Here is a 23588-nt window from a genome sequence, read left to right on the forward strand (position 1 = left end):
ACTACTTTACCCTCCAGAGGGTCTCAGGGGCGGAGCCTATCCCATCTACCTACGAGCAAAGGCAGGTTCACCTGGACATGTCTCCAGTTTATCACATACTGAGATGAACAACCAATCACATCTATGGGTGGTTTGTCTGAACCTATGAGTGCATGTGTTTGGACGGTGGGAGGAGCCAAAGAGCATGAAACCCCTAGCCCTACTAACCTTAACCCCACTAACCCTAACCTAATTAACCCTGACTCACACAAACATAGGGGAAACATGTCAACTACACACACAAAGGTCCCCCCAGGAATACAACCCACAACCTTCTTGCTGTGAGGTGACAGTGTTAACCACTGCAGCACTGTGTCTCCTAAAGAAGAAGGAGGAGGAGGAGCAGAAAAAGGAAGAGGAGGTAAAGGAGATGGTAGAGGAGGTGGAGGAGGAAGAGGTAGTGGTAAAGGAGGTGGAGGAGAAGGTGGTAAAGGAGGTGGAGGAGGAAGAGGTGGTGTTAAAGGAGGTGGTAGAGGAGGTGGAAGAGGAAGATGTGGTGTTAACTGAGGTGGAGGAGGAGGTAAAGGAGGTGGTAGAGGAGGTGGAGGAGGAAGAGGTAGTGGTAAAGGAGGTGGAGGAGAAGGTGGAGGGGGAAGAGGTGGTGTTAAAGGAGGTGGTAAAGGAGGTGGAAAAGGAGGTGGTAGAGGAGGTGGAGGAGGACGTGGAGGAGGAAGAGATAAAGGGGGTGGAGGATGTGGAAGCAGAGGAGGTACAGGAGAAGAACGAAGAGGAGGAGGTGGAGGAGGCAGAGAAGGTGGCGGAGACGGAAGAAGAGGTGGGAGAGGAGGTGGAGGAGATGGAGGAGGAGGTGGAGATGGAGGAGGAGGTGATAGAGGAGGTGGAGGAGGAGGAAGAGGTGGTGTTAAAGGAGGTGGAGGAGGTGGTAAAGGAGGTGGAGGAGGGAATAAAGGAGGAGGAGATAGAGGAGGTGGAGAATGTGGAAGTAGAGGAGGTGGAGGAGACTGAAGAGGAGGTGGTGGAGGACATGGAGGAGGTGGTAGAGGAGGAGGAGAAAGAAGAGGAGGAGATGGAGGAAGCAGAGGAGGAGGACGTTGACTCCTCAGACTAGCTCCAAACACTGAGTGTGAAGCAGAGTGAAAACACAGAAAACCCTTGAATGGATGCTGTAACTGACACTCCCACTGGCCAATCAGAGCACACGCTTAGCCTCCCGCCTCCTCCCGTCTAGGGTCTGTGATTGGCCAGAGGATGCAGCGATGCAGTGACAGAGAGAGAGAGAGAGAAGAGGATGAGGAGAAGGAAGCTGAATGTGACAGAGGAGGAGGCAGAGCTCTCTCTCTCTCTCTCTCTCCAGTTTCCATAGTGTGTCGACCTCTCTCGCCCTCCATCAGATGAGCGTCGTCGTTTCCATCACGTTCCTGATGAAGCTGAAGCTTTAATGCGATGGACCCGCTACCCACCGACTGCTGCTGTTTACACCGCTGCATCATGGGAGCTGGAGTTCCCTGGGCGTCACAGGAGGACAGCTGATGAGCTGGGGATTGTGGGTGATCAGAGTTTGGAGATGTGCGGAGGTGGGCGGAGGAACATCAACAAACTCTGAGATGGTGGATGAGTCTGCGCTGACTCTGGAGGAGCTGCACACCTCTGCACCAGCACACACATAAACACTGCTCCTGCTGCTCCTCCTGCTCCACCTCTGTCCATCTTCGTCGTCTTCATCTGTCCATCTCCAACTCATTGTGGAGGAGAAGTCACCATGGGCTGTCGACTCACCAGAACCAAGGTGAGTGATCTGAACAGAACCAGAACAAAACAAAATCAGAACACAACCACAACAAACCAAAACAGAACCAGAAAGAAACAGAACAGAACCAGAACAGAACCATAGCATGTGGAACCTACACGGAACTGGTTCAGACTCATCTTGTTCATAATTCAAAGGTGATTTGATCAAACAATGAAAAGTAAAAGGTGCTAATGGTCGAGTCATGTATGTGGGTGTTGGACTGAGGGGTTGGGGGGTTGTACTTGGGGGGCTGGACTGTTGGGGGTTAGGGTGTTGGACTCGGGAGGTTGGGGTGTTGGACTGGGGGGGTTGGACTGTGTTGGACTCGGGGGGCTGGGGTGTCGGACTGGGGGTGTTGGACTGTTGGACTGGGGGGGTTGGGGTGTCGGACTGGGGGCAGGGCATAAAATTAACACCCACCGAGTGCCAATGGTGGGTGAAAAAATAGTTTGGTGTGTAAAACAAAGACAGTCACCCCCCACAGTGGTAGATGGGAAATGTTGAATTACATGTGAGTTTTTGTTTTCATCCATTGGAGCGTTTGTTCCGGATCGTTCTGAGCAGGTTCTGACACAGACTCACACATGTGACTCAGGCTGATCATGTGATCATTACCTGAGCTACAGCCAGGTCAGACATCTGACCTGGGGTCAAAGGTCATAGAACCACCTACAGATGAGTGTGGATCCACATTCATATTCACAGAAGGACCGGCTCCTACGACCCGCCTCGGAGAACCTCCACCGACCAGACAGTCCAGGACCAGTTCCTGTGCAAACCAAGTTGGACTTTAACACCAGGAGGACCTCCCACAGAGGGGTTTCCACACACCTCCTCCGCAGACCTCCTGTGCCAGAACCGGCGCAAGCGAGACCGTCTCCCACAGGGTCCCACAAGATGGACCTCAGTGGAACCCGGTTCTGGACCTGGCAATCCCACTCTGAAAAACCTATCTCATCCACTATTACTCGATAATGCAAAATCAAAATAAAATCGATCAATTTTTTTACCCTACCTCAGTGTTCATAGAACATTCCAGACAAATGTCTGTGAAGTTCAGTTCAGTTAGACTCAGTCCAGTTGGCGTTTTCTGATTCTTTTCATGTGGGTTAAACAGAACGTTCCTGTTAAAGCTGTGACACACATTTGACTCAGTCAGTGTCAAAGGTTCCACTGTTGAATATTTTTACAACATGATGATGCAGCAGTCACCTTCAAATGAAACAGAACCTCAGAAAACTGTAAGAATCTACTTTTATCTGTACAGAACTGGATTCTTTAAGTGATGCTTAAAGCTGTGGGGGACTTTCATCCCCAGTTCGTCCTCAGTCTGTCCAACCCCAGTCCTATCCTCAGTATCATGAATCTGTCATTCTTCAGCTGAATGTCTTCCCTCATGGTGAACACTTTCTTAGTGTCCTCCAGTGTCCATGTGTTTACAGAGTCAGTAGGTAACTCTGGCATCTTCAGAATTTTTTTTGCGACGTGCATTGTGGGAAGTGGAGGTTTGCGCAGCCGCCTGGCAGCACAGCCATATGATATCATATGGGTGCAACAAAGATGAAACAGCTGAAACGGCTGGAGGGAAGCGGAGCTCCAGCCGCTGGACTGGTGCAGAACATATGATTAATGGGTTCACTGATTCATCTGTTAACATTAGCCGACTGCAGCGCTAAGCTAACACTGTTAATGTGTTAACATGGACCAACAGGAATGTCACAAATGACACCTACTGAACCAATCAAATTAAAGACAAATTCATTTGACAATTGAAGGTTTTACTTTAGAGTAGGAGAACTTACAGGTAGCTACAGAGTTCATGGTTACTGTTTCCATAGTTACAGGACACCATGAGCGCTCATCTCATTTATTTTAATTAGAACAAATAAACACTGTATTGATTCAAATGTATTTAAACTCATGAATCATCTATGTCAGGGGTGTCAAACTCATTTTCTTCTGGGGGCCACATTCAGCCCAATTTAATCTGAAGTGGGCCAGACCAGTAAAATAATAACATGATAACAAATAAATAATGACAACTCCAAATTGTTTTAGTGCAAAAAATAACATTCATTTATGCCAATATTTACATTTACAAACTATCCAAACAAAAAGGATGTGAATAACCTGAAAAAAAAGAAATTTGTTAAGAAATAAAAGAACAATTTTATCAATATTATGCCTCGACTTATCATTTCTACATGTGCATTACAGATCAGATCTACAAAGGCACAAAACATTTAGTAACAGGCAGAATATTGTTAAAATTGTACTTAATTTTCTTTAGACATTTGTTCATATTATTCACATGTTATTGTTAAAGGATAATTTCTTAATGTAAATACTTTCATAATTTGATGTTTTTTGCACTAAATCAAAGAAAAAAAAATTGGTGTTGTCATTATTTATAGGTTAGTATGATATTATTTTTGAGTTTGATGGCCTAACTTGCACTTTGCTAATTCATACCAGGGGCCAGAATGGAAACTTTGGCGGGTCGGTTTTGGCCCTGGGACGCATGTTTGACACCTGTGATCTAGGGGCTCTGCTTCATCCCAGATGCATATCAATGCAAACTGATGATGGTCAATGGCACTGATGTGTCCTGTAATGGTGGCAGTGTGCGTGTGGGCGGGGCTTGGTGGCAGTGCTGATGTTGCGTGTTCATGACAGGATCTGGGTGAACGTGGCATGTTGTGTCGGTGACGGCATTAGAGCTGACAGTTGGACGGAACGGGTGATGCTGCTAACGGCGCCTGCAGCTTTACAGGCCCAGTTTCACAGAAGAACAGTGGAATGACGCTGATGAGGTGCATGATGGGATATTTTCACATGGTGGGAACAGGCTGATGGAGGTGGATGTGGTTCTGAGAGTCCATCCATCTGTACCAGGTCCAGTCTGTTCCAGGGACGTGATGATGAAACCTTGCTTTGAATTATGTTTCACCTCAACCATCAAAACCAAATACAAACATTCATCCACTTTAAAATACTTTCATTTGTTTCATCATTTGTATTCATGTGATTTAACAGCCGCTCTCAGCCTCACTCTAATGTCAACTGATTTTAGATCATTAGAGTTCTGCTTGGTAGTTCCTCTGGGTTCAACAGGACTAGTTTTCAAAACCTTTCATCTTCTTCAGGTCTAATGGCTGGTGGAGGGGCGTGGACTACTGAATCTGTGGGGGGTGTGGACTAATAAACCTGTAGGGGGCGTGGACAGTGAAGGTGGCCTTACTGACCTTAACTCCAAGGGTCATAGAGGGGGAGGTGCTAGGTTTCAGGGCCATTGAGGAGGGGGGTCGTTGTTGTCTAAATCCTTGGAGGGGGCTTGGTTCCTCTCAGGTGTAGAAAGTTGCTGGTTTGACTGCTGGGGGTCCTGTTGGGGTTTCTAGATCAGTGGTGACTATGGTACCGCCTACCTCTGTTCTTTGACTCCTCCCCCAAACCCCTTGTGTTCTGGGGCCAGTGTTCTGACGTTGCAGTCTTCAAAGGAGTCAGAGTCCGGTCCTGGGCCTGCCTGTCCTGGTCCTGCAGAGTCTGGTCCTGGGCCTGCAGAGTCTGGTCCTGGACCTGCTGGTCCTGGACCTGCAGAGTCTGGTCCTGCAGAGTCCGGTCCTGGTCCTGCAGAGTCTGGTCCTGGGCCTGCTGGTCCTGGGCCTGAGGTGGGCATTCTCCTGTGTCCGTTCTCTGTTTGTGGAGGGTTCCTTCTCTCAGGTGTCCGTCTGTTGTGTTGGTTCTAAACCCTTGGTGGGTTCTTCTTCTTCCCTTGGACCTCTGTCTGGCATTCATTGGTTCTGTGACGGAGGTTCTGACCACTCCCCCATTTGTTCCATTGGGTGGGAACAATTCAACCACCTTTAGTTCTTTTCCTCTTATATAGTTTTTGACATAAATATAACTAGGGGTGTAAGAAAATATCAGTTCTGCAATATATCACAATATTTCATTTCACAATACTGTATCGATATTAAAAAGTACTGTATCGATATTTTTAGGTATTTATTCAAATGCAGATATTGTGGAAGTTCATTTTTGTTTTTCTTTTTTGTTTATATTTTATGTATTATTATTATTTAACACTCTTGTATTAAATAATGTTAGTTCCTCTGTTGGGATCACACAAAAATCCTGTTCTGATGTTAGCTCTGAACTAATAGAATAAGAACATTTGAACAGGATCTTACACTGTAATGTCTGTAAAACAGAATTTAAGTTTTAACAGAGGAAAATTTTGGTGATATAACATTAGATCCTATTGTGATCAGATAAAAATGCGTTTAGTATTGGTGCAGATTTCTGGTGTAATTTAATTCTTCAAGGAAATAATCATTTAAAAAATGAAACCAAAAATTGCCTTTTTAACAGTATCATGATATATCGCGATATATCGTATCGTGATCCTGCTATTGTGATTTGTATGGTATCGCCAGATTCTTGCCAATACACAGCCTTAGTTGTAACTGTAGTTTGATTAAATATCGTTCCACTTACTGTGTTGAAACCGTACACTTGAATGCTTTAACTTCCTTATTTTCATTGTATCATGTTCATCACCTCCCGGTTTTATTATTTATTGTGTCTTTTGCTCGTCTTCATTTAAGACGCGTGAATGTCCTTGTATTCAAAACCATAAATAACAGATTCAGATTGTGGATTTGACATTTCTGGTGATGATCATCGACACTGACTGATGTGAATGTTCTGGTCTTGGTTATGTAACGCCTTGTGTATCTGACACATTTACAGTCATTGGGGTTTTGTGCTGAGGACGAAGCGTCACATTTTGCAGAGTTCTGCAGGTTTTTTTTTACAGTTTAGAGTCGAGTGAAAACTGAGTCAAGGCATCAAATAATAAAGAGGAGTGAGGGAAAAGGAGGAGGCAGATGATGAGGAGGAGGGAGGGCGGTCAAGACCAGTTAGCGTCAGCGTTCACTGGAGCGAACACCCCCCTCCGGCGGCGCCGTCGCTCTGCTGCACTGTGTTGTTTCTGCGTGGATTCAATGAGGCTTTTAACATCTACGAAGGCTTAGACGTCCTCCTGAGCATGTGCGCGTATGTTCTGAACGGATTTGTGCGTCTTCAGGTGCGTCGGTGCTGAAACGCCGTCCCGTCCTGTGGTCTCGTCGGTGCGTCAGGCCTCGGGCTTCGTGCTCAGACTCCTGACCTACATGGAGCCTTTAACTTCAGCACATCTTCACTTTCACACAAGGCCCAGAACAAAAAGTCCACACATAATGACACCACGTCCTCCAGGGTCTGAGCCGTCCTTAATGTCCTGGACTGACAGAACGGTGGCCCAGTTACAGACCAGGGTCAAAACCACCACATCAAGCATTAGTGAGGGGAGGGGGGTGTGGGGTGTGGGGGGTGTGTCAGTCCTCCGTGGTGGTAGGGGGCGCTGCACTCCACTATGCTCAACTCGGATTAATCTCAAATGGTTAGAGCAAAGTTTGAGGATTCATTTTGTAATGTTTCAAAGCACAGGTGTCAAACATGCGGCCCAGGGTCCAAAACCGGCCTGCCAAAGGTTCCAATCCGGCCCCTGGGATGAATTAGCAAAGTGCATGTTAGGCCATCGAACTCAAGAATAATATCATAATAACCTATAAATAATAACACCAATTTTTTTTCTTTGATTTAGTGCAAAAAACATTAAATTATGAAAATATTTACATTAAGAAACTATCCTTTCACAATATCTTGAACAAATATGAACAACCTGAAATGTCTAAAGAAAATTGAAATTAAATAAATACATAAATAAAATAATTAAATTAAAAAAAAAATAAAATAAAATAAAAAAAATTAGAAAAAATTTAAATTACAAAATAAAAATTTAAAATTTTTTTAAATAAATAAAAATAAAAAAAATAAAATACAAATTTTTTTTAAAAATTAATGAAAAAAAAAAAAAGAAATAAGTGCGATTTTAACAATATTCTGCCTGTTACTAAATATTTTGTGCCTTTGTAAATCTGATCCAGAAGAAAATAAGTTTGACACTCCTGGTTTCAAAGTCATAATTAGGGATGGGAATCGATAAGAATTTAACAATTTCGATTCCATTATCGATTTTGCTTATCGATCCGATTTCTTATCGATTTTCATTGAGTGATGGAATAAAATTGTACAAATAGGTGTGTTTGCATTAACTGTCTATTGTATTTCCATCTCTGCACAGAAAATATAACATTTACAATACGTACAAATAATAATAACAGATGACGCCGGGCCCGGTTTGGGGTGGCGCATACAGTGAAAGTGAAACTACAGACTCTTTACTAATTCCTTTATCCCTGCATTTCCACTATATGGAAATGACTCTGCCCGTCTCCTGTTGTTGTGCACCTCATTTCCTTTCCCCTACCTTCGGAAACTTGTATTTGAGGAGGTACAACGTTTGTTGCCCGCACCGGAACTGGAACTGGGCCTGGATGACAACCTGCTGTTCACTCTGCCGCTAGATTCACAAGTGTCACTAAGTAGCAAATCAAATATGTGACATTCCTTTTTTTTTTTTTTTTCTTTTTTTATGGGCTCAGCTGGCTGACAGGCAGCTGTCTGTACCGATAAGGCAGCAGCCAACACCAACTGTACTCCCAGTCATCATTGCCCATTTTTCTGACACCTTGCTTGTGTATCTTCTTTTATTTGGACATTTTACCAGGGAGTATCTCACACTACTTTTTTTTTTTTTAGAATGTCGGCTGGCTCGTCTTCTGGGAGGAAACTTCCTCCCAATCATACTATCCCCCAACCCCTCGCCTCCCCACCCCCCTCACACAAAGCACGTAGGGTCTTGGGGAGGGTGCACATCCTGAGGGGGTATGGCGGGGGGGGGGGGGGGGGGGGGTCACTAAAACGGCCTCCCTCTGTGGTGCCCTGGGGTGGCTAACTCTTCAATTTTAATTACACCCCCCCACAACACAACACACAGAAACACTAACACCACACATTCACTTTTGGGGGGCGGGCTGCGTGGCGCCTGGTGGGTGGTGCCGTGCCGGTGGGTGAGGCTGCCTGTGTGGTGTCGCCCTCAGTGGTGCACAGTTATGCACCTCAATTTTAACCACTTGCATACAGACCTCACACTTCAAAACACTGATAGATGGGGAGGCGAGGGGGAGGGGGGGTCTTCCCACACCCCTGTTTCCTGGATGCCGTGTGGGGCAGGGGGCCCCGGGGGGGGGGGCGCTGGAACATTAGCTTGGGGCTCACCTGGCTGCATTGCTGGGGGGTGCCACCCACTGATGAATGATGTGTGCGCATGGGGATTGTGGTCGGGGGTGGGGCTGGGCTAGCCGCTCTCTTGCCCGCCGCAGGTTTTGTTGGGACTGCTGGGGGGGGGGGGGGGGCCACTCAGGATACGTGTCTGGTGTGTGGGAGGGGCTGTTGATGGGTGTGAGTACATGTGTGGGTATGTGTGTACATGTAGATGTGTGCGTGTGCATGTGGGTAGGTGGGTGTATGGGCATGGGTGGAGGTGTTTGTGGGGGTGTGTGTGAATGGTCAAACATGTGGGATGGGTGGTGTGTATGTCTGGGAGTCAGTGGGTGTGTGTGTGCATATGCTTGTGTGGGTGAGTGGGGGACTGGGGTGTGTGTGGGGTTTGGGGGTTGGGCTTGGTGGGATGGGGGGTGGTCCTCCGGGCCCCCAGGGCACTTGGCTGTGGTATCAGGGTGCGCACTGGCCTGCAGCGGGTGGCGGTCCGGGCCGGCCTGGCCACCCGGTGTGCTGGGTGGGACCCCTGCCCGGGGAGATGGGTGGCTCCTGGGCTCATGGAGCTCGGGGACCGGCGCCTCGCCTGCCCCTGGGTGGCCAGCCCCCGGCGGGGGGGGTGGCGGCTGGCGTCCCTGGCCTCCTGGGGCCTGTGCTCGGCTGCTGTGGGGCCTCTGGTGGGGGGCCTCCCTCGACCATCTTCCGGGCAGGCACACTGTTGCCTCTCTGGGGGGGGGCTGGATCCCCCCTCTCTGTGGTGTCTGCTGGATGGCCGGGCCTGGGGGCCCTCTGGGTCGGTCCCTGATCCTTGGAGGGAGTGCGGTTGCATGTGTGTGTTCTTCACCTCAGTCTGTTTGCCTGGTTCACTCTGTCACAGCAGATGAATGTGAACTGATGTTGTGTGGATCTGGTACTGGGATTATTTGTTATAGGTATTATTTGTGCGAATGTGGTATACGACATTTTGTTCATGCTTTCTTATATTCTTCATTTCATAGGTCTTATGTATCTCGTTGTGTTTTTTTTTTTTTTTTTGTAGTTTTGTTTGTTCTGGGGTTTTTTCTCTCTTCTGCCCAGTTTACTCAGTTCTGGTTGTAGTTATTGTTTCCATTATAATTGTCTCCATGGTTGTTGCTGTTTGTATTGTTGATACTTTCTTGTGAGGGTCTTCGCCACCTTCTTCTCTCTTGTTCTCTCCCCTTCTTCTACCCCGCCACCCCCCACCCCCACCCCCCATGTCAGGTCCGGCATCGAAATGTGGTTCAACAAAACTCATAATAAACACAGTAGAATATCAAAGAGCACTTCATATACTTTATGAAGTTTTGAATGAATGAATGAATGAATGTTTATTTCAGTTAAATACAAAATACAAAACACAAAACACATACATATTAAAAAAAACAAACTGAAAAAGGAAGAAGCTGAAGCCGGAGGCTTATTTCTGCTTCTCCTATTCACATCCTTAGTCCAAGTCCACACCTGAAGTTGCAGCAGATAAATACTTAAACACAAATTATACTACATTCAGTGTTATAAGTCATTTTGGAATATATTACTGTCATAGCCCTTCATAATTTGACAAATTAAATTCTTTTTGAAACTCAACAGTGAGCTTCACAATTTCACTTCATCCTTCAATTCGTTCCATAGCTTGACACCAATAACTGAAACACTGTTATATTTAACGTTTGTTCTTACTTTACATTTTTCAAACACAAACATCCCTCTTAAATTATAATGTCCTTCTCTTAACTTAAAAATTTTCTGAATACAAAAAGGAAGGTTTTTACTTTTAACGCGAAACATAAATTCCATTGTTTTTAAATATACAATATCAAAAAATTTTAGTAAACCAGATTCTACAAAAAGTGGATTACTTGATTGGAGATAACCAGCTTTGTTTATGACTCTAATAGCTTTTTTTTGGAGTTTAATTATCGGGTCTAAATTAGTTTTATACACATTGCCCCATATTTCCACACAGTCTGACATATATGGCATTACAAGTGAACAGTACAGCATATGCAAACATTTTTTGCTTAACAAGTCCCGAGTTTTATAAAGAATCGCAACAGCCTTGGACATTTTGCGTTGATATTATCTATTTGTGGTTTCCAACAGAGTTTATGGTCAATAATCACTCCCAAAAATTTTGTTTCATACACCCTTTCATTTCAATTTCATTAATTTTCAGTTTTATATCATTTCACCTAGCACCACCAAAAACCATAAATTTTGTTTTATCTTCATTAAGTGACAACTTATTTACGTCAAACCATTTTTTTTTAACTTGACCAATTCCTTTTCCACAGTTTCTAATATTTGTTTCATATTTGCTCCCGAATAAAGCAAATTAGTATCATCTGCAAATATTGTAAATTTTAACTCACTAGATGCCATAAAAATATCATTTAGATAAAGCATAAATAACTTGGGTCCCAGAACTGAACCTTGTGGGACCCCACATGTTACTTTTCTAAGTTGTGAATTTGTATTTCCAATTGATACGTACTGAGACCTATTTTGTAAATAACTTTTTAACCAGTTTTGTGCCACACCTCTTATACCATACATTTCACATTTCCGTAGTAATATTGAGTGATCAATTGTGTCAAATGCTTTCCTTAAATCAATAAAACACCAACAGTATGTTGTTTCTGATCCACTGCTGTTGCTATATTTTCTGTAAATTCCATTACTGCTAAAGATGTTGATCGTTTTTTCCTAAATCCGTACTGATGATCATTTAATATCCTATATTTATCTACGTAGTCATCTAACCTCTTTACAAACAGTTTCTCAAGAATTTTAGAAAACTGTGGTAACAGTGACACCGGTCTATAATTTGACACCATGTGCTTATCACCATTTTTATAAACTGGAATCACTTTAGCTATTTTCATGTTTTCTGGAAAAGTACCTGTTGAATTGATTTGTTACATACATAAGTGAATGGTTGAAGGATCCTGTTTATCACTTGTTTTATGAGTGACATATCAATGGAATTTCTATCAGTAGATTTTTTATTTTTAAACTTCCTGACCACTTCCAACACTTCACTTTCACAAACTCCACCAAGAAACATTGAATTATTGTTTTCAATATCAAAATCAAAGTTTTTATCATCCTTTTCCCACTTGGTAATATCTTTTGCCAAATTTGGACCGACATTAACAAAAAAGTCATTAAAAATATTCACAATGTCCTCCATATTTTCCATCACAGTGTCACCAGTTTTAACAACATGTGGAAAAATCCTTTTATTACTTTTTTAATCATATCATTTAACACTCTCCAAGTGCCTTTAATATCATTTTTGTGTATTTCTAATAACTTATCATAATAGGCTTTTTTATGTGTTCTTATGATTGCTGTTAATCTGTTTTTGTATCTTTTATATTTATTCTCTTTTTCTTTCGTTCTGTGCTTCAGAGATTCCCTATAGAGCCTGTTTTTCTTCTTACAAGCCCTTTCCAATCCCTTAGTTAACCATGGTTTCTTATTCTTTTTAAAATCTTGTCTATATTCTTTCACAGGACAATGTCTGTTGTAAAATGTCAGGAATATGTCTAAGAAAGCATTATATGATTCATTAACATCATCTACATAAACGTCATGCCAGTCATAATTTATTAATTCCTCGTTACCCTTGGCAAAGCAAATTTGTTCAGCACCGGGAGGAACCAGACTACCATTCTGCTGTTAGGACGCTGGACAAGTAAAAAAAAAAAAAAAAGTAATAATTTAAAAAAATAAAAATAAAAAATGTATATATATATGTATATATATATATATATATATATATATGACATTCCTGTAAATGAATCACATGCTGTGAACAAATGTTTGAACAGACTGGAGGGATTCCACTCTTTAGAAGAAATGGAAGCTTTGACAGTGTTCCAGTGGATCTGGTGTGGTCTGTTTAGACCTGGTGTGGTCTGTTTGAACCTGGTGTCATCTGTTTAGACCTGGTATTGTCTTTTTAAACCGTTTCTGCCTCAAGGCCACGTTGACTACATTCTGACCAAAACAATGCAGCATACGTGTGACGTCATCGCACATGCGCAAAGAAAGCAGAATCGATAAGCAGAATCGTTAAGCAGACAGGCAAACGATTCCAAGGAGTCGAGCTACTGGGATCTGGTTCTCAAAAAGAACTGGTTCTTGATTCCCATCCCTAGTCATAAGTCATTCAGAATCATGTTGAACTCAAAGTTGGTCATGTGACATGGGCTTGACAAATGAGGGAAGGGCAGTCGGTGTCATCCATCCACGACACAAACCGGCGGGAAAATAAAAATATCACAATAATTTCGAACACAGATCCACATGAATGTGTTAATGTCATGAGGAATTTCAATATTAAGGTTAGTCGAACCGAAGAACCAGACAGAAAACTCACTGAAACGTGGCTGAAGCAGTTCAGGGGTTCTGTTTTGGACCTGGACATCGCACACATCAAACTCAGGCAAACGCTGTAAAAAATGCAACAGGTTGTTGAAAAAATTTTAAAAAAAAAATACAAAAACAGAGCGATGTGGTTCGACTCCTCCGGAACAGTCTAATTTCTGAAATGTGTCTCCTCAGGCCAAGACTCATGACCAGTCTCGTTACCGTCACCGTGAGGAGCTGCACTTTGTGGACGAGTACGGTCAACCAATCACTGTGCATGTGGACGGGAGGAGGGGGCGGGGCCGCAGGAGGAGGCGGTCCCACTGTGCAGTCGAATGCAGTGCTCCACCAGAAAGACAGTGGGACGCCCTGCGAGTCATGGGACTGATGGACGGAGAGGATGGACAAGGGTACGTACTGAAACCCAGAGGATGGACGGGTCTATGCACAGGGGACATACAGGGGTGCTTACTGGAAACCAAAGGATAGACGGGTGTACGTACTAAAACCTAAAGGACCGATATACAGAACATGGACAGGGTTATGTACTGGAAGACAGATAGAAAGGGTTTCTCTAAAGACAGACGTGGTCCTGAACTCAAATGGACTTCCTCTTTGTCCTTACAGGCCCTTCTATGGTCACATGCCCGTGTCACCTGACCTCTACTCTCCCAGCACTCACATGATGATACCACCTGATGTCTACCCGTCCAACGGTTACCTGAGCCGGGGGTCAGGTGACCAGCAACACCCAGCCAACAGCTACCTGCCCAGCGTCTCCTACAGTCTGGACCACCTGGACCGCCTGGACTACCAGGTCACTGAAGGATTAACACTTTATTTTCGTTCTGAGTTCTTCTGAATAATTTTAGATCACCAATCGAATTTTATTTACACAGCCCATGTCATAACCAAGGTTCTAATAGTTTTGGATTTTTCATTACAGTTTAGTTTTATTTAGTTTTGACTTTTTTTCTCTAATTCAGTTCGTTTTAATTTGTTTTTAGAGCAGGTTTGCTAGTTTTTATTAGTTTTCTTTTTTTTCTAAATGCTTAGTTTTAGTTTAGTTTTAGTATTAAGTCTAGTTTTGTCATATCTTTTCTCTTCTTCTCCGTCGTATTCAAATAAATCCCAGACAGGACTCTTCTTTCTCCCAACTTTAGTCTCCATGTTTCCAGGTTGAGTGGGCACGAGAAGCTGACTCTAATTGACAAGTGACAAGAAGTGACGGACTGTGAAGTGCCGTACAGTGCCGCTAGCTAAAATTGCTAGAGCAAAATAAATCAATTTTGTATCAATTTGACATTGACAAAGATGAAAACGAGGGGAATTTTATGCATAATTTTTAGTTAGTTTTGTAAACACACGATGCAGTTTCAGTTATCTTTTTTTTCTTTTAATTATAGTTTTTATTTATTTCAGTTAATGAAAATGATTTTTCAATCCTACTTTTCGTCATTTTGTTAGTTTTCATTAACAATCATAACCTTGATCATAACAAATGTAAAGGTTTGATAAATATAAGTGGTGTCGTCAGCATACCGGTGAAAGTTGATGGAGTGTTTCCTTAGTCAGTTTCCGAAAGGACACATGTATCAGATAAACAGTATTGGTCTAAGAACTGAGCCTTGAGGAACGCCACGACTAACTGTAGTGCACTGAGAGGATTCATTATTAACATCATAAACTGAAAACCATCTGTTAGATCGGATTTAAACTTAACGACACACAGATTATGTTCTATTCTTTTCTCTCCCAGGGTCCGGAGATGTCATCATACCAGCCCAACTCAGAGAGCTGTCTGATTGGCTGTTACAACACAGAGGAGGTGGAGCCTAAGAGATTCCACAGACAGGTAACTTGACCTCAGATACTGTGTCATGACTGGTACGTTTCTCGCTCGTCTTCTAAGTCCGCCCTCTTCCTGTGCTACTTCCTGTGCTCCCAGCCCGACTACCGTCCATCCTGGAGGTCCGACCGTCCTCTTGGATACCTCCCCCTCAGTGAACTCGACAGCGGGTTGGGTTGTTGCCCCGACAGCCCTCACCACCGTGTGGCGCTCTCCGAGGCCGAAACGGACGCCATGTCATCTCTGCCGGGCCACACCCCCCTCCTCACAGGGCTCCTCCTCCTCCTCTGAGTCTTTGATCTCGTCGGAACCCAGCGACTCGGGTTTCCACAGCAGTCAGCACCGGAGAACATCGACGCCTACACAAGATCCACACAGGCCACACCCACCGGCAGACTCATCACCTCCGCTCGGTACATTCGCCTCGGGAGCAGAGAGGACGCTGGGATTTGGAGTCCATCCCTGAGACAACTCCAGTAACCCACACTGGACCAGCGCAGTCGTCCCGGTGCACCGTGGGCAACAGCACCACCACAACGGTTCACTTTCACAGAGCTGAGAGGAGTCCGACCTTACCCCGACACCGCTCACCGCCGTCGCCTTCCATTGGTCAGTACGCTACGGTACAGGGTCAGACAAGATTGGGAGGTTTCATGTGATTTGACCATTTTCATCATAATATTCCAAAATAAAAATAATAAAGGATGATGAGGACAAACCCCATATGTTCAGATGGTCCATGATATGAGGCAGAACATATGGAGTTGTACTAGATATGTTCTATGTTCTTGTGCTTCCTCGTCTCTGCTGCAGCTGTTTATCCATGTCGTGGTTGTAAATAGTGCACGTGTCCAGTCCAGGTGAAGGTGACGATCAGGTGGACTTCATCCCAAGGTTATTATCATTAATGAAACCTAACAAAATGATGAAAACTACAATTGAAAAAACATTTTTGTTGACTGAAATAAATAAAACTATAATTTAAAGAAAAAAATGATAACTAACTGAAACTGTATTGTGTGTTTACAAAACTAACAAAAATGTATAAAAATTATGGATAAAATTCCCTTCGTTTTCGTCTTTTTCAATGTAGGATTGATGCGACAGCGATTTATTTCGCTCTAGCAATTTCAGCTAGCAGCACCATACAACACTTGACGGTCTGTCACTTGTGTTCACTTGTGGTTTCAAGTCGTCTTCTGGTCCCCACTCTACCTGGAAACATGGAGACTAAAGCAGCAGAGTCCTGTCTGGGATTGATTTGAATACAACGACAGAAGAAGAGAAAAGATACAACAAAACTAAAATCAATACTAAAACTAAACTAAAACTATGCATTTAGAAAAAAAAGAAAACTAATCAAAACTAGCAAACCTGCTCTAAAAATGAATTAAATGAACTGAATTAGAGAAAAAAAAGGCAAAACTAAACAAAACTAAACTATAATGAAAAATCCAAAACTATTAGAACCTTGACAGTCATTGGAGCCCAGACGTTATAAAACACCAGGACATCTTTCTCTGTAGGTTGTCGTACAGAGCCCTGCCAGCGGAGGGCGCTGTGGTTGGAGCAGCAGCAGGGAGGAGGCGGGACGATTGACGCTCCAGGGCGGAGTCGAACCATAACAGACCTGAGCGAAAGCCAACGCCGCCGCCGGGCCAGTCACCCCAACACGACGGACCCCAACCTCCTCAAAACCAGACTCCAGAACAGCCAGACGGCGACGGCAAGCAGCACACTGGGCCCGAGGAGCCGAGCCAGTTACCCCAGCAACACCCCACCCACCGCACACTTGAGCCTCGACAGCAGAGGTGGGTACAACATTTACCCCAAATTTGGCCCCCCATCTGCAGTGAGCAGGGGCTGCAGCACCATTATTATAGTAATATGACCTAGTCCTTGTACTTGACCAGGTGTGGTTTTACTCTAGTACTTGTACTTCTACTGTCATTATCTGACTCTTGCCTCCTCTTGTAGATCGGTCGGTTCGTCTGGCCACCAGAGGAGCGCCTCTCGGAGCCGGGATGATGACTCCCCCTTGTCCAAGAGCCCTGGGTCGGCCTCCAGCGTGGCGTCAGATTGGCGTGGATTTCAGACTCTGGGAAATCACACCAACAACCCTAAAGACTCCTTGGTCCCATTCTACAGCACACTGGGAGCCCCCAGCGGAGCCCTCGCTCTCCGCCCTCCCCCCACTCCAGACCGTCCAATCAGAAGTCTGTCCGGAACCAGCTGCTCCGAGCGCGGGCCTACCGATTGGCCCGGGAGCGCAGCGAAGTCACGACGGACGAGGAGGCTCGAGGAGACGGAGGTGGAGGAGGAGACGAGGACAGGGAGGAGACGGGCGGTTGGCAGGGCGATTACTGGAGCCGAACGGAGCGACGAACGACATCTGGCATTGTCACGCCAACACCGGGAGCGCAGAGGGGAGGAGCCAACGGGAGGGTGGAGGTCAGGGGTCGCAGACCCAGACGGTTCTGGAGCTCAGTCACATGAAGCAGAACCGGCTGAGAAACAGCAAATTGTTTGGACGACTGGACCACGGTGGAGGAGCTGCTGACCCATGGGACCCGGGTGGAGGCGGACACTCAGCTGTGTCCCAGTCCACTATTATCGGATCCACCACCGTCTGAGACCGCCACAGACCAGGTCCAGCTCCATCAGCTGTGTCCCAGTCCACTGTTATCTTTCAACCAACATCTGAGACCGCCACAGACCAGGTCCAGGTCCAGGTCCCACTCAGCTGTGTCCTAGTCTACTGTTATCGGTCACCACTGTCTGAGACCACCACAGACCAGGTCCAGGTCCACTCAGCTGTGTCCCAGTCCACTGTTATCGGTCACCACTGTCTGAGACAACCACAGGATTCCTGGACCATTACGTGGACCAGATCTGTGACCTGCAAGGATGATCTTGGTCCAGATCAGACTGATCCATGGTTTGGTTCCTTGTGGACCAGCTTTAAAACCAGATCCAGGAGGTTCAGGATCAGACACAATGAGTTAAAAATTAGGTGATTTAACAACACGTCGAGTCAATGAACCAATCAGTGTTGAAAACAGAGATGACATCATCACATAGACGATGACATCATGTAGATGACAACAACACCGTCCCATAGACGACGTCATTGTCACGTAGACAACGATATGATGAAAAGACGTCTGATCCAAACCAGAACTCCTGAACCAACTGAAGGCCCATTGGCCTGGGAGTGCAGCAGTCTATTTTCCTTTTTTCCAGACAGTGTCAACAGTTAATTTCATGCAATTTAATTTTCTTTTAATTTGTCCTACATGAACCCTGACCTCAACCTCCTTTTAGAAATCTGGTCCAGAGTTTAGGGGCTGGTCTTGGTCCATGTGGTTCCAAATTAGACCAGTGCAGTAAAGTCCCATCTAATATTAAACACATATGTTTACTTTACTTAAATAATTCTACATCATTTCATTGACTTTACATTTAAAAGTGTTAGTTTTTTCAACATACTAAACTGAAAATACAAACAAAATGTAGATTTAGCCCAAAACCAATTAGTATATAATGAATAAACTACAACTATCTTTTTTAATCTTTCATTTTTATACTTCAAGTTTACAAAATATTATTGTGAATTTTTATTTTTACCGTGAATTCATTGAAATAATAAAACTAGGTCTTACTGTGAGTCAAAGATCTGCCAAAAGACACTGAAATGTTTGTTTTAATGTCATAAATTAATCAGATCTATTTGAATTAATGGAAACAAAAGCCTGAATTCTCTCTTTATCAATAATAAGTAAGAAATGATGGAGCGTCCACATGCAGGTACACGACAAAAGAGGAAAAAGCTGATCAAACGACAAACCTTTTCCATCAGTCCAGCGACATTTCAACAGGCCATGGGTGGAACCCAGAACATTTACACAGACAAGGAACCAAAGGGGGACTCAATCTGAAAATGGGGAAATGCTAGAGTCTGTTCCTGTGGAAGGAACCATGAGGGGTGAAGGATTGGAATCAGGACCCGGGTCTGCACCGAGTCTGGTCTGAAACTCAGAGACTCTTATTTACTGAAATTGGTTCTGTTGGTGTCCTCTGGACCAACTGGAGGTTTCTGCACCTTCTGATTCATCACTGTCAACCCTGACCAGTGTCTGAGAGGAACATGGTGGATTCACTGGTTCCTCTGTCCACAACGGGATCTGGACCCCACCTAGACCCATCTGAACCCACCACTGCTTTAGGTTCATGACGTATCGTGAACCAACTGGAAGGAGGGAATATGGAGAAAAGACTCAAAATCATTCAGAGAGGGACTAGACTTCAGATATGACCCAGCTTGGACTTCAGATATGACCCTGTTTGGACTTCAGACATGACCCGGTTCGGACTTCAGATATGATCCGGTTCAGATTTCAGATATGATCCGGTTTGGACTTCAGATATGACCCCGGTTCGGGCTTCAGATATGACCCGGTTCAGACTTCAGACATGACCCGGTTCGGACTTCAGATATGACCTGGCCTGGACTTCAGATATGACCCGGCTTGGACTTCAGATATGACCCGGCTTGGACTTCAGATATGACCCGCTTGGACTTCAGATATGACCCAGCTTAGGGTCCAGAAACCAGCAGCAAATTCAACTCAACGACAGAGTGCAAGTCCTGTCGACTTTCATCCAACACTGGCAGATGAATTCCAGTTGTTTCTTTGGGATTTTAGTTCAATCAGTGACTTTACAACAGGACAATGAGACTGATAATCACCAGGTCAAGGTTCATCCTGTAATAATAGGGAACACAGCAACACTGTTCAATGCAATTTTGTTAAATATGATAAAAAAAGTCCATTTATTTTCATATTGTGGAGATGAATCCTGCAGTTGAAACTATATTTACTGTATGTTTGTTACCTGGTTATCGGCAGAATTGAGCCATAGACATGGTTGGGTTTGTGGACAATCGAAACACTGTCAACACTCTGTTTTAGAACCATATGAGTTTGAAATGTGTCCCTTTGTCAGTGTGGGAGTTCTTCTATGGTCTACTACCATTACATGCATCTGCACTAACATCAGCACTTTTCACATCGGACAGACACGACAGGGGTGGCACCCAGTGGAGTCAGGATGTGGTTAGCTTAGCTTAGCATAAAGACTGGAATTGGAAAGGAAAAATGGAGTAAGGTTATCAGCCAGAATGGATGGATGGATGGATAATGGTTGGATGATGGTTGGATGGACTATGGTTGGATGGATGATGGTTGAATAGATAATGCTTGGATGATATCCACGCAACAGAAGAACATCAGATAAAAGATCAACAAAACCAGAACACGAGTAAACAGGCCTTAAATGTTCAGATATATAAACCAGTCTAACCGGAAGGCTACTGACCTCCAACCGGCCAATAAGACCAAGGCTACCGACCTCCAACCGGCCGATGAGGCCAAGGCCACCAACCTCCAACCGGCCGACGAGACCAAGGCTACCAACATCTGTTTGTTTAGTCTAGTTTGTGGGGTTCTCTTCGTTTAATCCAGTTTTTGGGGTTCTCTTCGTTAGTCCAGTTTTTGGGGTTCTCTTCGTTTAGTCCAGTTTTGGGGTTCTCTTCATTTAGGACCAGTTGGGGGTTCTGTTGGTTTAGTCCAGTTTGGAGGTTCTGTTGGTTTAGTCCAGTTGGGGGCTCTGTTGGCTTAGTCCAGTTTGGGGGCTCTGTTGGTTTAGTCCAGTTTGGGGGTTCTGTTGGTTTAGTCCACTTTTGGGGGTATGCTGCTGCTTTAATTGTCCAGTATGAACCCAATACAAATAAACTCACCCCGACTGCTCCCTCAGACAATATTTGTCCAAATAAAAATAGAGAATGTGCAATTATCTACAACGATGGTGATAAAGTTCCTTTTTTTAGACCAACAAAACACATTCTGGTTCCACAGCAAGGTTCTAATAGTTTTGGATTTTTCATTATAGTTTAGTTTTATGTAGTTTGACTTTTTTTCTCTAATTCAGTTCATTTTAATTTCTTTTTAGAGCAGGTTTGCTAGTTATTATTAGTTTTCATTATTTTCTAAATGCTTAGTTTTGGTATTAATTGTAGTTCATGGTCTCTTTCTCTTCTTCGCTGTCGTCGTATTCAGTCCAGTACTTGTCCATTGTCCAAACCTAAACTGCCCAGGGACATTATTCAATACGTATCGATACACCGACACATGCATGCACAGTCCCAGTGCAGCCTTAAAGAAGCTGTGAGTGAATGAAAAGTTTGGAACAATATCATGATGCGTCGGTTATTGACTGTATCAACAGAATTCGATCTATTCAATAGAATATATTTTTTACTTTTATTTAAAAGTGGGCAAAGGGTAAAGTTTTTCTTCTCTGCAGACCCACGGTAATGTGTGCGGCAGATTCACAGATGTGTACACAACAGTATGAGCTCCGCCCATGAATACTATAATGTCTGTATCTGAAACTTACAAGACATGGACTGGACTGGAATGGACTGGAGTGGTATAGCACATCTTCTACATCAGGGGTGTCAACTCATTTTAGTTCAGGGGCCACATGCAGCTTAATATGATCTAAAGTGGGCCGGACCAGTAAAACGGTATTAATAGAAGGATAAGAACTGATACATAATGTCAACTCCAAAGTTTTTTCTTTGTTTTGAGTGAAAAAAGTCCAATTCCATAGTGAAAATGTTTACATCTACGAACTGTACTTGAACATAACATGAACAAATATGAACAACCTGAAAATTTTTAAGAAAAATAAGTGCAATTTTAACAATATTACGCCTTAGTTTATCAATTATTCATATGCGTCACAACTTAGAGATTACAGTGGATCTACAAATAAACAAGGTTTATTACTTTTTTTTTTTTTTTTTTTTTTTACATTTTTTGTAAAAGGCTAGTGTGTAAATGTCAACATTTTTGTGTAATTTAACTTTTTTTTTTTTTTTTTACACTAAAACCAAGAAAAAAAGTTTGCGGTTTTCATTATTTACAGTTTATTATGAACAGTATTTTACTGGTCTGACCCACATTAGATTGAATCGACCTAAAATGATTTAAACATCCTTGATTGTTAATTTCTCAGTGTGATTTTTGTATTTCACTAATTCATCCCTCGGGCCAGATTGGACCCTTCATTGGGCCAGTTTTGGCCCCCAGGGCCGCATGTTTGACACCTGTGTTTCTACTCCTTCATGGTGCCCAAAGCGCTTCAAAAGGCCTCACACATACACCAGCTGTCTGCCAGGCCCGACTGGGACACATTTAGGGTTCAGTGTCTTACCCAAGGACACTTGGACATGCGGACGGCCAACTCTTGGGTCACTGGACGGCCAACCCTTGGGTCACTGGGACGGCCAACGCTTCGGTCATTGGACGACCCGCTCTGCCACCTGAGCCACAGCCACCCCCATAGAAGGAGGTGACCACCATGGTTTGTGAACGTGTACTTTTACTAGATCAGCTGTACTGAATACTACAGTACATACCACAGATACTTCCTTAAACAGTCACAAAACATATCCAGCAGTACATCCCATAATACCTTGTACAGGTGTCTCTTAAAGTGACAGAACCTTTTTCTGTCTGATCTACATTACAAATGGATTCAGTGAAGGAGGAAGAAGTTGCGTGTTAGAAACAGAGAAATGACTTTGGAAACAAAGTCCGAACTTTCTCACCTGACTGAATGTGAGGCACGTGTTCTGACACGGAACTAAAGACACTCTGTGAAAAAGTCATGGTCTTATTTGATAAATAAATAATCAAGCTCATTGAATTCCACTGCATATTTTTTACAGAATGAATGTGTTGAATCAGAATGGGTTTAATCGCTCTGTATCGTGATTTGGGTGTGAATCGTATCGCATCATGAGGTTCCACACATGGATCTGTAAAACCCTACCTCTACCCCTAACCCTACCCCTACAGATCCCCAGGGCAGAAGATTGGTTTGGTGTACGTCCCTAAAATGAGTCCAGGGTGTTCCAACGCTAAAACATTAGTTCCACCTGATACATGTTCTAACCTGAAAAAAAAAAACAACACTCAGAGTGATCCCATGACCCCCCTGGCAAGCCCCCCCCCCCCCCAGTTTGAGAACAGCTGGATTAGACTGAAACTAATATGAGTCCAAGTTCAAGTACAAGCCTGAACTGGAATCTGCAACACACAACCACAGCTCAGCAACACTGGAAACCAACAGGAAACAGGTCAAAAGGTCAACCCTGTGAGCCCCTCCCACCCAGCTGAGGATCCTCTGAACCACTGAACCCAAACCCATCCTCTATAGACTCATTTATGGAGGAAAGGTGTTGGTTCTGTCCTCATG

General features: G+C 44.0%; 1 protein-coding gene across 1 annotated transcript; it reads left to right on the plus strand.

The window, feature by feature from the left end:
* The first annotated feature begins 1310 nt into the window (after positions 1-1310).
* On the plus strand, positions 1311-17893 carry LOC115421966 (uncharacterized). The gene is made up of 8 exons (XM_030137985.1): positions 1311-1786; positions 13607-13821; positions 14039-14228; positions 15171-15266; positions 15360-15532; positions 15601-15869; positions 16787-17071; positions 17238-17893. Exons 1-8 carry the CDS (start codon positions 1760-1762, stop codon positions 17891-17893), a joined length of 1911 nt encoding a protein of 636 aa, XP_029993845.1. The 5' UTR covers positions 1311-1759.
* Positions 17894-23588: the final 5695 nt, after the last annotated feature.

The sequence above is a fragment of the Sphaeramia orbicularis genome, chromosome 7, assembly GCF_902148855.1.
Source record: "Sphaeramia orbicularis chromosome 7, fSphaOr1.1, whole genome shotgun sequence".
Taxonomy (NCBI): Eukaryota; Metazoa; Chordata; class Actinopteri; order Kurtiformes; family Apogonidae; genus Sphaeramia; species Sphaeramia orbicularis.